General features: G+C 35.6%; 1 protein-coding gene across 1 annotated transcript in view; it reads left to right on the top strand.

Annotated features, from left to right (window-relative positions):
- The window catches only part of iqsec3b (IQ motif and Sec7 domain ArfGEF 3b), a 29,239-nt gene extending 17,560 nt beyond the window's left edge, over positions 1-11,679 (top strand). Inside the window, exons 8-15 of the mRNA XM_067389172.1 lie at positions 109-275; positions 839-978; positions 3,342-3,467; positions 3,566-3,665; positions 6,326-6,484; positions 7,108-7,197; positions 7,283-7,323; positions 11,269-11,679. Of these exons, the coding sequence (XP_067245273.1) occupies positions 109-275; positions 839-978; positions 3,342-3,467; positions 3,566-3,665; positions 6,326-6,484; positions 7,108-7,197; positions 7,283-7,323; positions 11,269-11,679 (1,234 nt within the window). The remainder of the gene's footprint in view (positions 1-108; positions 276-838; positions 979-3,341; positions 3,468-3,565; positions 3,666-6,325; positions 6,485-7,107; positions 7,198-7,282; positions 7,324-11,268) is intronic.
- The last annotated feature ends 5,957 nt before the right edge of the window (positions 11,680-17,636 follow it).

The raw sequence follows: 17,636 nt of genomic DNA, 5'->3' as shown, positions 1-17,636 counted from the left end.
TCCTTGACACACATGCAATTTTCAGATTAACTATGGCAATTTTTTTCCACAGCTTTTACTGGGTGCAGTAGATTTACTAAAATGTGCATTCCTGTGTCTTTCTTTCAGTCAGAGGTATTGCATGTGTAACCCTGACGTGGTGCAACAGTTTCATAACCCCGACACCATCTTCATCCTGGCCTTTGCCATCGTGCTGCTGAACACAGACATGTACAGTCCCAACATAAAACCAGAGCGCAAGATGCTGCTGGAAGACTTCATACGCAACCTACGAGGTGCGTTTATGTGTGCTTTGGAGCGTGTTGGTGTTTTGAGGTCAGAGATTGAATATTTGATTTTAAATCTTGCCAATTTTAATCAGCTTTCCATCTCCATGTTTAAATTTGCATTTTTTAATATCAAAAGAGTCATTCTGATTATCTCCTAGGAGTGTAGACGTGTGTGTGTGTGTGTGTGTGTCTTGGACAGATTCCGGGTCTCTGATCAAATAGTTTTTGATCTGTTGCCATACTTCCTGCAAACACATACGGTGTAAGAGAGCTGTTTAAAGTGAGATGTAAAGACATGGGGACTGGAATGAAATTAGAGCATACTATTAGTTGAGCTCTAGGACTTTTCAATAGAGCCAAATAAATCCTCACTTTTAACAGCAATAAGTTACTTAAAAGTATACAGTGACACTTCTGCTTTTCTATATGGTGTGGTCCTTGTTAACAAAAGATTCATACCTATTACACAGACCATCCAGAACATTCATGTACACAGTTCTACATCCTGTCTTATTTTTGCATTTGTATTATAATGATAATACATAATTAATAAATAAATTCCCCTTCAGGAGTGGATGATGGGGCAGATATTCCGCGGGAGATGCTAGCCGGCATTTACGAGCGGATTCAGCAGAGGGAGCTGCGCTCCAACGAGGACCATGTGACCTACGTTACCAGGGTGGAGCAAAGCATTCTTGGAATGAAGACGGTGAGTCAGTTCTCTACCAATTAAACACAAAGGTCAAGTAAATGTGAAAAGTGCATCACCTTTTGGTTTGGGTTGCACCTGTTACAGATTTGAAAAGGTGATTAGAGACAGTGAGATAGCTGACCGAACAACCGTCTCATCAACATTACATTTATTAGTGGGTCTTGCTGAGCCAAACATTGGCATTACTATCACTCATACTTGTGCAGTGGAGTGATGATGTCCTACAAAGTTAGCTTCAACTTGCCTCAAAACACCTGCCTGGAAGTTTTCTAGTATACCTTGGCTGTGTTCGAAATTGCCCCCTATACCCTTATTCACTATTATCCACAATTACTCCACTAATAATCCACTTAAATGAGTGAATGAAAATGAGTGAGTGAATCTGACACTGCATATGCTGGATAAGCATTACAAGCTTTTGCATAGTTTGTGCTTGAAACGTAGCAAACTGGCAGCTCCAGTAGTAAGATGAAAAGATGTATCTTGAACTCTGTCATGGAAACTACTGTAGCATTTATTAAACAATTTAATAATCAAGTAAAAAGGAATTTATACCTGCATGATATTATGCTGTTGCCACATTGGACCAGCAGTTTGGAAAATGGACGGATGGATGATTCAGCTGCGGAAGCCATCTTTTGGTTTCATTCGACGCGACCATCACAGAGCATTATGGGTATTCTCTAGCCATTGAACGTACATCGGTTGTAAACTTGTTATTATGGTGCATTGCGGGATTGAATGAGTGCACTCGATAACGTCCACTATGGTTTCGGACACCACTACAAATGACTGTCCCCTCAAATAGTGCCCTTTTTAAGGGTACAGGGGGCTATTTTAGACACAGCTCTTGATTAGTTGGGTCAGGTGTGTTTAATTGGGGTTGGAGCTAAACTCTGAAGGACACTGACCCTCCAGGAGCAGGACTGGACCCCCCTGTACTAGTGTAAATGATTTGGTCAAACCCTAACACTCATAGGCGTAATTTGTGGGTGGGACGGGTGGGACATGTCCCCACCACTTTTTGAAAGGGTCGATATTGTCCCCACCACTTTTTATAACATCTCGCAGATATCTAATACAAAATAAACACCTCTAGTTGATTATCAATTTGTGTTAATAATAGGCGATTTGGCGCTGGGATGTGTTGTTTTTGAAATTATGTTGAGTGCTTGTTGTCACTGTTATCAGAGGCGCGTGCAACAGGGTTCACAGCACTCGTGCACACTGCGCAGTCTTCACACGGATGAGCGCTTCAATCTATCGCTATTGCGGAGACTCTCTATTCGATACGTTGAAATCACAAAAAACAAAATACATATAAACGTATCCCATCTCTCGATATACAATCACTAATGAACATATTTGGTTTTAATGAGGAAAAAAAAAAGACATATGGTTGGATTAGAACCGGGAACCTCTTGCACCCTAAACGGAGAAACTGCCACTAGTCCATCAGTACATTCAATTATTTAAGGCGGATCGTCGTATTTATTAACTAATGTACATACTCTCGAGACTAAAGACATTGTATTATAGCAGATGTTAGAAAACTATCATATTTGAACACATTTATAGTTTTAATATCATATTATTATTATTGTAATAATAATACAACATACCCCCCCCCCATACACATTCTTGTCCCACCCATTTTTTAAAATAAAGTTACGCCACTGCTAACACTAGGTATTGAACTTGTCCAGCACCGTTTATGCAATAGTTATAAATGTCGAGGGATTCTTCTTAGAAATTTAGGGGAAAAAAGAAGAGCAACTAGATTGCCAAATGATGAAATTGTGCTATTAATGGAACTGGTTCATAAAAATTCATAAAATTCTATTTATTTAAATGAATCCGGTTCTGCGTAAGAACTTACAAAATAATAAGGAAGGTAAACAACATGGGTTTCATATATAAGTCTGAAATTTATTTTTAACTTATATGACCCAAAAAACATTTGCCAGTCTGAAGTTTGAGTAACATGATGAAGTAAAAATAAACTTTGCTCAAAGCATCAACCAGTGAAATTCACATTACTGTTTCTGATCATTAATTTTTCCCACCTCTGTATACTAACAGCTACGTGAATCAGTTTATAAAAACAGGTATAAAAGTAAAAAAAAAAACAAAAAAAAAAAAACAGAAAACTTGAGACTGAAACTGCTCATTAGTTTGGTGCCATAATTTCATACTTCACATGACAGCGCAGTAAAACATTGCACCTCCATATTAAATATTAATTTCTTTCTTCAGCCCGTGCTGCATCAGAAATTCCCCTTTTCATTTCTTGTGCTGATGGAAGCTGTACCTTTTGAATTGAATTCACTCGATTTTTGATCTCTCTCTTTCTTCCTCAGATACTGTCAGTTCCTCATCGTAGGCTGGTGTGCTGCAGTCGACTCTATGAGGTCACTGATGTAAATAAACCGCAGAAACAGGCTTCACATCAGAGGGAGGTGTTCCTCTTCAATGACCTGATAGTGGTGAGACACACACACACAGATCAACACATATTCGCACATGTACAAACAAACAACTGAAATTAAACAATCTTTTTTCCCCTGCTTTTTTATGATGTTAGATCTTAAAACTATGCCCTAAGAAGAAGAGTGCCGCAACATACACGTTCTGCAAGGCCATGGGCTTACTGGGAATGCAATTCCATCTTTTTGAGAATGAGTGTAAGAACACAAACATACACATAGTTAAATATAGCATATGTTTATTTTTACTATAATTATAAATAAAGTAAAAATTGTTAGTTATAGTTGACCATGAAAGTATTAAAGGGGGTATTACTACCATGGGAAAAAAAAATTGTATTGTTGTATTACTTTATATAATTCAGTTGCTACTGAAGAATTTACGGAAGAGGATTAGGGCCAAGCAATAATAAAAAAATAAAACCATCTCAAGATTAAAGTTGTTAAATTTCGAGAAAAAACTTGATAAATTTCGAGAAAATGTCTAAATAAAATGTTGAGAATAAACTCATTAAATTATGAGAAAAAACTCGTTAAATTTCGAGAAAAAGGGAATTTAACGATAAAATGTTGAGAATAAACTTGTTAAATTACGAGAAAAAAACTCGTTAAATTTCGTGAAAAAGGTCGAGATAAAATGTTGAGAATAAACTTGTGAACATCTTTGGTTTTAATGAGGAAAAAAAATGACATATGGTTAGATTAGAACCGGGAACCTCTTGCACCCTAAACTGAGAAACTGCCACTAGTCCATCAGGACATTCAATTATTCAAGGCGGATCGTCATATTTATTAACTAATGTACATACTCTCGAGACTAACGACATTGTATTATAGCAGATGTAGGAAAACTATCATATTTGATTATGAGAAAAAACTCGTTAAATTATGAGAAACAACTCGTTACATTTCGAGAAAAAAGTCTAAATAAAATGTTGAGAATAAACTCATTAAATTATGTGAAAAAAATCATTAAATTTCGAGAAAAAGGTCAAGATAAAATGTTGAGAATAAACTCGTTAAATTACGAGAAAAAAACTTGTTAAATTTCGAGAAAAAAGTCGAGATAAAATGTTGAGAATAAAGTCATTAAATTACGAGAAAAAAGTCGAGATAAAATGTTGAGAATAAACTCGTTAAATCACGAGAAAAAAACTCATTAAATTTAGAGAAAAAAGTCGCGATAAAATGTTGAGAATAAACTTGTTAAATTATGAGAAAAAACTCGTTAAATTATGAGAAAAAACTCGTTAAATTTCGAGAAAAAAGTCGAGATAAAATGTTGAGAATAAACTCATTAAATTATGAGAAAAAACTCGTTAAATTTTGAGAAAAAGGTCGAGATAAAATGTTGAGAATAAACTCGTTAAATCACGAGAAAAAAACTCGTTAAATTTAGAGAAAAAAGTCGAGATAAAATGTAGAGAATAAAGTCATTAATTTACGAGAAAAAACTCGTTAAATTTCGAGAAAAAAGGTAGAGATAAAATGTTGAGAATAAACTCATTAAATTACGAGAAAAAATCTCGTTAAATTTCGAGAAAACAGTCGAGATAAAATGTTGAGAATAAAGTCATTAAATTACGAGAAAAAAAGTCAATAAATTACGAGAAAAAAGTCGAGATAAAATGTTGAGAATAAACTCATTAAATCACGAGAAAAAAACTCGTTAAATTTAGAGAAAAAAGTCGAGATAAAATGTTGAGAATAAACTCATTAAATTATGAGAAAAAACTCGTTAAATTTTGAGAAAAAGGTCGAGATAAAATGTTGAGAATAAACTCGTTAAATCACGAGAAAAAAACTCGTTAAATTTAGAGAAAAAAGTCGAGATAAAATGTAGAGAATAAAGTCATTAATTTACGAGAAAAAACTCGTTAAATTTCGAGAAAAAAGGTAGAGATAAAATGTTGAGAATAAACTCATTAAATTACGAGAAAAAATCTTGTTAAATTTCGAGAAAACAGTCGAGATAAAATGTTGAGAATAAAGTCATTAAATTACGAGAAAAAAAGTCAATAAATTACGAGAAAAAAGTCGAGATAAAATGTTGAGAATAAACTCATTAAATCACGAGAAAAAAACTTGTTAAATTTAGAGAAAAAAGTCGAGATAAAATGTTGAGAATAAAGTGATTAATTTACGAGAAAAAACTCGTAAAATTTTGTGAAAAAGGTCAAGATAAAATGTTGAGAATAAACTTGTTAAATTATGAGAAAAAACTTGTTAAATTATGAGAAAAAACTCGTTAAATTTTGAGAAAAAAGTCTAGATAAAATGTTGAGAATAAACTTGTTAAGTTACGAGAAAAAACTTGTTAAATTTCGAGAAAAAGGTTGAGATAAAATGTTGAGAATAAAGTCATTAAGTTGTTAAATTACGAGAACAAATTCGTTAAATTATGAGAAAAATGTTAAATTTTGAGAAAAAAAGTCAAGATAAAATGTGGAGAATAAAGTCATTAAATTACGAGAACAAATTCGTTAAATTACAAATTTATTCTCATAATTTAACTACTTTTTTCTAGTAATTTAATGACTTTATTCTCCACATTTTATTTCGACTTTTTTCTTGAAATTTAACAAGTTTTTTCTCAAAATTTAACAACTCTCAAGATGGTTTTATTTTTTTATTATTGCTTGGCCCTAATCCTCTTCCGTAAGAATTACCCAATTTTAATATTCTTGTCTTTTAAGTACCATTTTGTTATTTTTTTTTACCTAATTCAGATGCATGCATGTTTTTTTTAAATCATAAAAACAGAGAAAAATTCACAAATCCTCAAGGCAGGACCTTACTCAATATTTGCAGTATCAGATGTGTGATACATACGATACAATGCGTTTTTTCCATCACAGATTACCCTCATGGAATCACGATATTGTCTCCATTCTCATCGGAAAAGAAGCAGGTGGTGAGCTTCTGTTCTCAGAGCGCAGAAGAGCTGCTCAAGTTTGTAGAGGACCTGAGAGAGAGCATTGCAGAGGTGGCAGAGATGGAACAAATTCGCATTGAGTGTGAGTGTTTTTGCATGTTACTGTATGTTACTCGTGTTCACATGCTTTAGGGTAGTGAGTTTATGTTAAAAATTTCAACATAAAAAAATCTCTGTGTTTCTGGACGTCCATGTTTTGTCTAAACCAGATCCCATAGACTTACATTGAGAAGCTAAAATCTAGGGAACAGTAAGAAACCACCCAGCAACATGTCAAACAATCTTAGTGGTGAGTTTTGTATAGGTAAACATCACTCACATTAGCTTCAGAGAAGAAAAAAACAGTTCAAAAGGGGGTCCAAGCAAACCATTTTGGGTTCCCCAAAGAACCTTTTGGTGAAAAGTTCGTAAAAGAGACAATTTTTTTAGTGCGAAGAATATTTAAATAATCTGAAGAACGTTTCTAATATAAAGAACATTTTGTGCTATGTAAAGTTTTTATGGATGGTAAAGGTTCTTCACGAAAACCATCAATGCCAATAAAGAACCTTTATTTTAAGCGTATAAGGGGATGTTCTGTATGTAAAAGAACGTTATCATTACCTAAAGGTTAGCTTTAATAAAAATAAATTCTCTACATTCCTCTGTGGTTTGAATACTATGGTTGTGGCCATCATTAAAGTGAATTATGCATGTGGTTCTCAGGGGAACTAGAAAGACAACAGGTTGTGAGAAATCAAACTAACAAGAACGGCACACAACTAGACATCCACGCTGGACCTAGTTCTGCTTCAGGTACACACACACTTACACACACATACATGCTCATACACAACATTAAGCCTATTTTTGATGTCTTGTATATTTTTGTGGTTTGCAGGGGATGATTTTTATGAGAAAACGGGGAGCAACACGGTAGAGGTTTGTATCAGTAAATCGTTGTGTGAGCGCAGCGCAAAATTATGTTCCGATTCTGTGTGCATGTATTTACAGTGTCCTCCAAAAGTGTGGAAACACCCTAGGCAAAGTGGGATTTTGGATAATATCAGCATAAATCTGTATAATTTTTAGTGATGATTTTGCATTGATAAGGGACTATGGAAATATATTAAAAAATGAATACAGAGCATAGAAAAATACTAGAGCTATTTATAAACAGGGTTTATGCAGGTTTCAAATTTAAGACCTTTTTAAGACATTTTAAGACCATAAAGATTGAAATTTAAGACCTACACGACGCATTACCAAAAAATATTCAAATCAAAGAAATTCTGAAAAAATCATTTTTATTTCAATGAATTCAGTCATTGAAAAAGCATTAATTTAATTTACAGATAAAGCAATCACATTAGTAACCTTCCACACACATCAATGTGCCAAATGGCCAAAACCTTAGGCCCCAAATGAAAATAGGCTAAAACAAACTTTCCCTCAAATAGAATAGATTTCATCTCATTATTTATTTACATTACAAAACAGCATATTAATAGCCTAATAAAGATTGAACAGGCTACTCCAACCCATGTAACAACCAATGTAGCACACACACACACACACACACACACACACACACACACTCACACCAGATAATCCATTTTAGATAGATAGATACTTACCTCGGGATAATTAGAGTATCTATCTAACATGGATATCTGTGTGTGTGTGTGTGTGTGTGTGTGTGTGTGTGTGTGTCTCGCACTGTCCCATGAACTGTGAGCCCAGGTACCTCGACTTAACAATTCATTGTTCCAGAACAATGGTCCTGGTGGTCTGATTTTGGCTTTCATTGAACGTTACGACATACGGCCCGGTAAGAGTACGAATCAGTTCCCTCTTTATAAACTCCCCCAATCCAAATCTCACCATAAGTGATCTTGTTGGGCCCGCAAGAGAAGTAGTATATAAATACTTGTTGGGCCCGTGTGTAGTATACAAATCACCTCGGCTTTCGATGTGTCAGTCACTCCAAAAGTACCCCGAAGGTTGTTCGACGGAGCTGTGATGATATTGCGCTGGAGACCGGAGGGACCAGGCATTGAGGAGGACGACGGCAGTGGTGAGGCTAATTGGCCGAGTCCGCTGAAGGGATTTTGCGGCTAGCTTGTGTTTCTCCGCTCTGGCGTGTGACTCCAGCGCCTTTACACCGCTTCACACCCAGACTCTCTAACTGATTTTTTTATTTTTATTTTTTCAAAGTTTGCAGTGAGCCTCGTACCTGGAGCTGGGTACCGCTTGTAACCAACAGCAGAAATCGCTGTGATCTAGCCATGTCTCGTTGAAAGTACACTTTCCCATTTTCCACACGTAGCCGAACTTTAACAAACTCTGAGGAGACGCAGACGTATTTCGCGGGCACGTATTGCATTTATCACGGGATTTGTAGTTTTATCACCGCGTATTCCAACACCAATATACCCCAGAAAGAACTACGACTCGCTACTTTTTTGCTACTTTGTAATAACTTTCAGCAGGTAGCGTTTCTGGAAATGGGTAAAAAAAATTAAGACCTGACTAAATGAAATTTAAGACCTCGGATGAAAATCTGGCCGTTTTTAAGACTTTTTAAGGCCTTAAATTTAAAGTTCTGAATTTTAGACTTTTTAAGACTTTTTAAGACCCCGCGGGAACCCTGTATAAAGCACCTTCAAACTGTGTTCTGATGGATCTGTTGTTCTGTCAGTCAATCAGTGAAGCTATAAAGGTGTGCTGCTGACATAATAAACTTCAAAAAGAAACTATTATCCAATCAGTAAGAAAATTATTATTGTCTTCAATGATAATTGCATAATCCCAATTTTAAACCTAGGGTGTTTCTAAACTTTTTAGAGTCATTGTAGGTGGTGACAGTACGTATTGTAGTTAACATCACTGTCTCCTTGCAGAATCAGAGATAACCTCCCCACCGTCCCCCCACTCCCTGACCTTTGCTTTTGACCCCTGAGCTCACTGTCCCCTCTGTCCATCAGAATGGAGACACCTGCCCTCGGTGTCTTCACTGCAAACACACACCCCTCGTTCAGAGCAATAACAGCACTGCCGTCCCCCAGAAAACACCACCCACTGCCCCTCGTCGTGATCTGTAATCGATGGCCTCTCACTCGGGCTTTTGCTGACTGCTGTGTTTTAATCCTGCATACAGCTGCTGTTGTCGTAGGGTGAAATTATTTAAACTTAAAAATCTTTATGCCAGTCCATAAGTGGAAATTATGTCGACAATGTATTCAACTAAGATGCGTTGATAACGCATTTACACATACAGCCTTTGCCTTAAAGAAAATTTTGTGCTGGAATGCAACGGATTTGTGACTGTAATGCAACGGATTAGCATCAATGCCATGTGCAAATAAATCCTATTTTTTCTGTTATATATCCTTTTTTTTACTCAGAAATGCTCTGAGTTCAAAGATTTGGGGTCAGTTAGATTTAAAATAATAATAAAAATAATATTTTTATTCAGCAAGGATGCATGATTAAAGTGACCGTATGCATTTATAATGTTACAAAAGATTTCTATTTCAAATAAATGCTTTTTTTAACCTTCTAGTTATCAAAGAGTCCTGAAAAAAATTGTTTCCACAAAAATATTTCAACATTGATAATATTAAGAAATGTTTCTTGAGCCTCATCAGCATATTATGATGACTTCTGAAGGATATTGTCACACTGAAGACTAGAGTAATGATGCTAAAAATAAAGCTTTTTTTCACAGGAACATTGTATTTTTAAAAAATATATTAAAATGGAAAACCATTATTTGAAGTTGTAATAATAATAATTCACAATATTACTGTATTTTTAATTAACAAGTTGATGAAATTGAGAGAATAATTTTTATTTGCATTTCTTTCAAAATATAATGATTAATTATTAATTATAATGAAATTATCATTAATTTAAAAGAAGGTGTACAAGGCAGAACCCCCAAAATATCGGTATCGTTATCGGTACACTGTAAAAAAATATTTTCAGAACATTTTTTCAAAACCAATCACCTTCATTGTATTAACATTAACTAAAAAATTTTATTTCAATGAACTCAAAATTAAGGCAACCAGGTAACTTACTTTTTTTAATTTAAACCAACAATTCTTTTTTACAATGTATTGGCAGATATCACTCTGAATAATCGGCTATCATATCGGTGGAGAGATTTCATATCGGTGCATCTCTATTTAAAATGGTAGTGTATATTAGATTACAGAATTAAAAAAGGTTGCAAATTGCATATCATGTTGTAACATTACAAAAAAGACAACATACAAATAACGTGAAAATAGTATTGCTTGCGAAACAACTAAGTTAAGATTTGCAGTGCACGTCTAGAGACTCCATCAGCAGTAGTTTCAACAGCTCCTGCACTGGAACTCATTAAATTTCAAATACTTCATTAAAAAGAGCTGAAATGAAAAGGAATGAGCTGTGGTTAGTATGGACAGACAGGCTACATGAGTGCGCTTTCATGAGATGCCTCGCACATAACATGTATACACGTGCAAACAAGGTCTATCAAGACAAGGTGCAAATTATCCAGCATGCAATAAGGACCCTCTCTGCCAAGCGTCTTGGCCCTCAAGGGGCACTTTAATGCTTCTTACAGAAGGATAAAAATATAACAGTCTGATTAGCAGTGAAGTAATAAGAGGAAATGCATAAGATTGCAGGTAATTATGCAAATCTTGGCAGGTCTAGTAGGAAATCACCCTGCCTTCACCCACTCCGACCGCGCTGTATGTACATAGTCATGCCGTGTTTTGCCGCCTGCATGCTCTGTGGCATGGCCTTGTCGTGTGATCCGCACCAGAGGGCCGTGAGAGTGCAGCAGGCCAGGCTGATAACGCTTCCTGCTTCTGGCTGTTTCTAAACTAGGTGTCAATTCACAACAGGCTCCAAACATACCAACTCAGCTCTCCTCTGGCCCCACCCAGCGCTCAGCAACACCTGGCCGTCCTGCCTAGCCCCGCCCCTGGCTCCGCCCTCACCATCTCCCCCGACACCCTGATCCAGTGCCAGCAGATCGTGAAAGTGATCGTCATGGACGCCGCCGGGCGTGGCCACGTGGAGGCGTTCCTCAGCCACAACCCCGCCCACCGCCTCATCCAGTCGGCTGTGTCCACACCCATCAGGTCACGGGAGGGAGGCAAGCAACAGCAGCCTCCCCTCCCTCCCCCGCCACCTCCTTATCACCACCCTCATCAGTTTTGCCCCCCGACCCCTCCACCACCACGCCACCTGCTGAGCCAACGCAGGTACTCCAGTGGGACACGCAGCCTAGTCTGAATAACATACACACAAATGAGTTTACACCTGTTCACAGATCACCTAAAATGAACATTCTGTCTTTATTTAATCACCCACATGCTGTTCCATGCTGCTAATATTATATATATCTATATATATCTATATATATATATATATATATATATATATATACATACATACATACATACACATAATTACTAAAACTAAAATGAAAACTGAAAATATAAAAATAAAAAACATGTAAAATATAAAAAAATACTATAATAGTATATAAATAATACAATAATTAATATTGTATTATTGATATAATATTTATTGATATTTTAAATTTTTTTATTTTTATATTTTCAGTTTTCATTTTAGTAATTATGTGCTTTTATTATTTATTTTTATTTAGTTTTAGTTTTAGTAATTTAATTATTAAAATCACTTTTGTTTAAACTTTAAGTTTTTCATCTAATATTTAGATTTTTTTTATTTCAGCTTAATTTCAATTAAAGGCACAATATGTAAATTTTCGCCACCAGAGGTCACTTATTCAAAACAAAGGTGTAGCTTGATGATGAGACACTGTCTACTATGAGACACTGCAGTAAGCTAGATCGATATTAGGCATGGTAAAACATGGTACTCGCTGTAAATCAAGAAAACAAGATTTAAACAATAAGACTTACTGTGTTAACATTATTAGTTTTCTGTCAATGAATGTATCCAAACAGTTGCTCACCTGTCTAAAAAAAAAACATACTATATTAAAGCGTCTTTGATGTTACCATGGTTTCTATAAAATAAAACCGGAAACCCAAGGTAACGTGACATGGTGTCCTGATTAAAATTACTTATTTCTCTGGATTTAAAAATTCTTAGAAACATTTGGGATAATGTAAGTACACAAATAAAATATATAACATTGTTCTAGTGGTTTTAGGTATTTTAATCTAAAAATCTTACATATTGTGCCTTTAAAAAAAAAAGTTTTAATTTTTAATTAACTATCATTGCATGTAAACATTATATAAAAATTAAAAACATTGTATAAAAATTCTCTTTTTGTGTTCCTTGGGAAAAATAACAGCATACAGATTTACAGCAACATGAGGGTGAATAAATAATGAAGGAATGTTCATATTTATGTGAACTATGGCTTTAAAACTAAACTATCATGTACACTCTTTTTTGAAGATAGCACAAGCAGCCCAATCTGAACTCTTAGGCTCAGATCACTCAAAAGAAGATATTCTTAGAATTGTTGGGTTCTCATGGCCTTAAAGTGTGCATTTAAAAGTGAGTAGATGTATAGTATTTTTTTAAGAGGGTTTTTTTCTCAGATCTTTTTTGTGTGTGTTCACCATGTCCCTATATTCAAATTAAGTGTTTATATATTTTGATTTCTCCTTAAAAACCGATGTTGTGTCACCCGAACTACAATAGATGGATGTAGTATAGAGAGAGTGCTTGTGAAGGTGAATTTATTCCAAGATACCACCATGAAATAATGTTTGCAATTATATAAATGTTCACATCATATTTTGTATAGAGATAGGAAATCACCACCCTCTTTCAAAGGTCTTACCTGTTAGTCTAAATCCCAAAGATGAAATCCAATACCAGTATTTGGATATAAATCATACCTCAACATTTCTGAAAAGGAAACAAGCAAAAGTAATTTAGTTAGATAAAAGTACACCCTCTGAGTGAGTTTAAATACAACAAATAACAATTTGCACACACGTCACTGCAGTAGGCGCTCTGAACTAAACAGTAGCCAAGGGAGATCATGCGACTTCTACTGCTTTCCCATTGGTGGTTGTCACATCATGTGAATCCACATTTGCATTCGAACAGCAAAATCTCACAGAAAATGAATGCTTTTATTGCTGCAAATTACTGTCTTTTAGTGAATTATTCAAACCGTGTTTTTGGGTTTTGGATGAGATTTAGGTCAGGATGTGACCACTAAAGAATTTCTAACTTCCAAGATAAAAGCCACAGATTTTGTCTGTATTTGGCATCATCCACTGATGTTTTTATCCTGTCAAGAGTCCCAATCTCAGCTGCTGTTAACTAGGCATTGGTCACATGTGACCAAAACATTTGCCACTTTTTCATTAAGGCAGCGGGTTTATCTTGCAATTGGTGGTTCCCCTTCATTGTTAGAGTGTGCAGGCTTTTTTTAAGTGTTTCCCTAATTGGAGTTTTCAGTCTATGTGTCTCATTTGGACAATTTTTAAGGCGTGGTGGTGAGCTTCTGGCTTTTCTTAAATTGAGGATGCTGCCATACTGTGTGGAGGAAGCGCATCATCTTGGCTACGTTCAGTCCAAATCTGATTTTTGTGCATATCCTATTGATATCTGATCAGATTTAGCAAGTGTGAATGGCCAAGCTACATTCATATGTGGACACCCAATGTGGATGTCAATAATTTTAGATCAGATTCCAATCGGATACAAAAAAATCAGATTTGGACTGACAGTGTAAACGGAGCCCCTGAGAGCCGTTCACCTCATACCTAGCAGGGGTGTTGACTGAGCTCCATTAACCCTTTAAAACTTTTAGACAGTCTGCTCTTGACTTGTGCCTTCCTACAAAAGTATTTTAATGTCCTTTGAAAAGCACATTTGAATTGCTAATCTGCGTTGAAATTAGGGGTGCAACGGTTCAGATTACTCACGGTTCGGTTTGTATCAAGGTTTTAGGCTTACGGTTTCAGTACTGTTCGGTATGTCAAATAAAAATAAAGAAAATAAGAACAAATAATCAAAAAGCACAAATAAATTCAGTAAAGCAAAAATACAAATAAAGCTTTCAGGTTTTTTAATAATTCATAATGATTGATCTTTATTTAATTAATACAGTTACTATTCAGTCATGAGCAATGAGTGATTTCCTTGTCTTTTGTCGTTTGATTAACATTAAAAACAATAGACAGCAGGAATGCAAGGGCTCTTTAAGACATAATACAGTAATCAGTACAACTGATACTGAACACATGCGTTCTTTCTCGAGTGTATAAGTTAACTTAAGACATAACCGACAATGCTTGCTAGGATACTCACCAAGACAGGCATGTTGACATAATTTTGTGTGAATTTGTCCGTTCAAGCAAAAGACTTGAATGAGACCTCAATATTTGCGCGCTGTACAGCGCTTCCGCGTGCGCGCTTCGGATGAGTGCACAAATCTTCTTAGCGCGCGTGTAAATTCTCTTTCGCGCCTTGCACTCGAATGTTTAAATTGGCAACGCTTAAATTTCAACGTGTGCTGTTCAGGTCTCACCTGCACTCGCGCATTATCAACAGTGGTGTGTTTAGGTTATTGGGGGCCCTAAGCAAATCTCCAGGAGGGGGCCCCGTGAACGTGTTCCCGGGGGTTTATCAGCTTGAAATTTTCAATGCACATTGAAAAGTGCAGGTTGCCACTATTATTGACAATAATGGAAAGATGAGGCTTATCAATATGTCACAATATCACCCTGTTTGGACTTTGTTTTCTGTTTTGCGTAATTTCCTGCCAGTATGTCATCATAGTTATGCATTTTGATTCACAAGCTTGCAATTAAATTCAGAGTCAGTTATTTTGGACATAATGTATATCAGGTACAGTACATGGCAAATTTTCTCAAGAAAAACAAATCTCTCAACTACTGGGAATTAGTTGGTACTACATTAATATTGAAGGTTAAAATGAACTGATTTGTATACAAACTTAAATTACACTTAAGGAAATTTTTATAATAATAAAGTTGGTAGGCCTACTAACTTTAAAATTATTTCTACTCCAATTCGTTTTTTTGAAATAAACATTTAAATGGTGCTGTCAACTTGATGGATTTATTCAAACATGCATTATATAATAAAGAACATTAAAAATATATAATTAATATGTAATATGGTACATATATTAAGCTAAATGCTCCTCTCTAGAGTTCATTTTCTTGCTGACTAACGAGTTTATGGTCATGATAAATATGTTTGTTCCAAGGTAAATGTGTCGTGTGTTGTTTGTTTACCAGCGTTTTTATTAACGTCTTTCCGCGTTTAAAACAATGATTGAGCACGATTACACAAGACATGATGTGGATTTTGAAAAGTTGAACAGTATCTTTTAACACACCTTTAGTTGTTCATTCATGTATATTTCGTGCTGTAACTGGTATTAAAGTGGAGGAGAAGATCAGTTCACGTGCGCGTCAGGCTGCCGCTTCTCTTGAACTGAGGCGTTACGATCTGTGACGGCACATTACAGAGCACCAAATCTGTATCCTCGTGCTTTTTAAAGCGCGTATATGCTAATCCTTGACCTTTCTCAGTGGATATACGGCATATACCTGCGTATCACAGAGACAACACCACCTTGAGGTCCCCCTCGGGAGAAATTGCGGGGGCCCCCCAAGCCCGCGGGGCCCCACGCAATTGCGTGCTTTGCGTTGTGGGTAAACACGCTACTGGCTATCAACACGCGGGTAATGATGGCGTAAATGACTGGTCATATAAAGCATATGGCACTCGCATTGAACAAAGTTTAGGGGAAGCCAGAATGCGCATCGACAGAAACATACATTAGCCTAACTCTGTTTGTCTGTTTTATTTATTTTCTACAAACCATATTATGTGTCGTCAGATTTGAAATGAACCGCGGTGTAAGTGCGTGCCGAACCGAGTGTGCAGAACGGTACGGTTCGCTTTATTTTTTTCTTTTATTTTTTTACAGAAAACCGTTTCACCCCTAGTTGAAATCTGCACTATATCATTTTCTACAAATTCGTATTGGTTATCAAAGGGTGTGGTTTACTTATCCAAATGAGGTATTTACATCATTAACAAACATAGTATCCTGTTGAAAAATGTTAGTTCATTTTCAAATAGTGAGAAATTTTTATTTTATTGGTATATTTTTTTCACATATATATACATTTGAATGTACATCAAGTAGCCTATTGATCTGTTCTACATTATCATGTTTGTAAATGAGTAGGCTGTAATTTTAAGTGTATAAAAGTGTTTCCAAATGTTATTTTCACTTTGTTAAAGGATATTTACAACATATTTTTAGAGCAACACAAAGCAAAAAATATAAAATTTGAAAGAGGGTGGTGAGATGGTTTACTAACTAGAGCCAGGGGCCGGCTTTAACCCAGCTAATCATCTCAAATCAACCTGTTTATTTTTGTCCGGTCCAATAGAGCGACTCTGTAGCTTGTTACTGTGATCAAGCCTGGTGCTCAGGTAGCTTCATGTGAAAACCAGGCGCACATCAAACCTCTGAGAAAATATCAAATGTTGTATACTACAAGGCTATGACTGAGAAATTGTATATTTTTAAAAAAAACTTATCACTTAAAATGTTTATTAAAATATTGTATTAAAATCTTTTTTTTTTTTGGGGGGGGGGGGGGGGGATTTGTGTTTTAAAAAGATCTGGTGGATTATGTTTGTGTTTGCCACTTAGATTTCACATTTTCTGTATTGCATGTAATAAGAGATTCATATGTTTATGTGCAGATCTTTAAAGAGCTTTTATCTGGAGTATATTGGCACTAATATTTATGTTACTGTTTTGCTTGGTTTTTGAATCACAAAACTAGTTTTTAATTACAAGTGTATCTGTTTTTTTCCAAGGCATTATTGGAAATGATGTCATTCTGTGCTTAGACACAGGAATTACAGAAAAGCAGCAAAAAAATGTATTTATAAATCTATTTATTTATACAGAGTAGAGAACGAAAAGCTTTATTGTATAATTTGCACAGCTGTTTATTCATTAAGATGCGCTGATCCAATACCGTCTTTACTTCATGTACACCTGCTCTGACATGTTTCTGGGACAATTCAAATCATGTGCGCTCCTCTACCACGCACCACATCGAGTCAGAAGCTGTTCATTTTCTAGGTTAAATTAGTACGTAGCAACATATTTGTTTCCAAGTACATGCTGACACATTTAAACCCAGCGAGGGGCCGTATTCTGACTGTGA

This window comes from Chanodichthys erythropterus, chromosome 7 (genome assembly GCF_024489055.1).
Source record: "Chanodichthys erythropterus isolate Z2021 chromosome 7, ASM2448905v1, whole genome shotgun sequence".
In the NCBI taxonomy this organism is placed as follows: domain Eukaryota; kingdom Metazoa; phylum Chordata; class Actinopteri; order Cypriniformes; family Xenocyprididae; genus Chanodichthys; species Chanodichthys erythropterus.
Note: the sequence above shows the minus strand (reverse complement) of the source record. Positions and strands in the feature narration are given on the sequence as shown.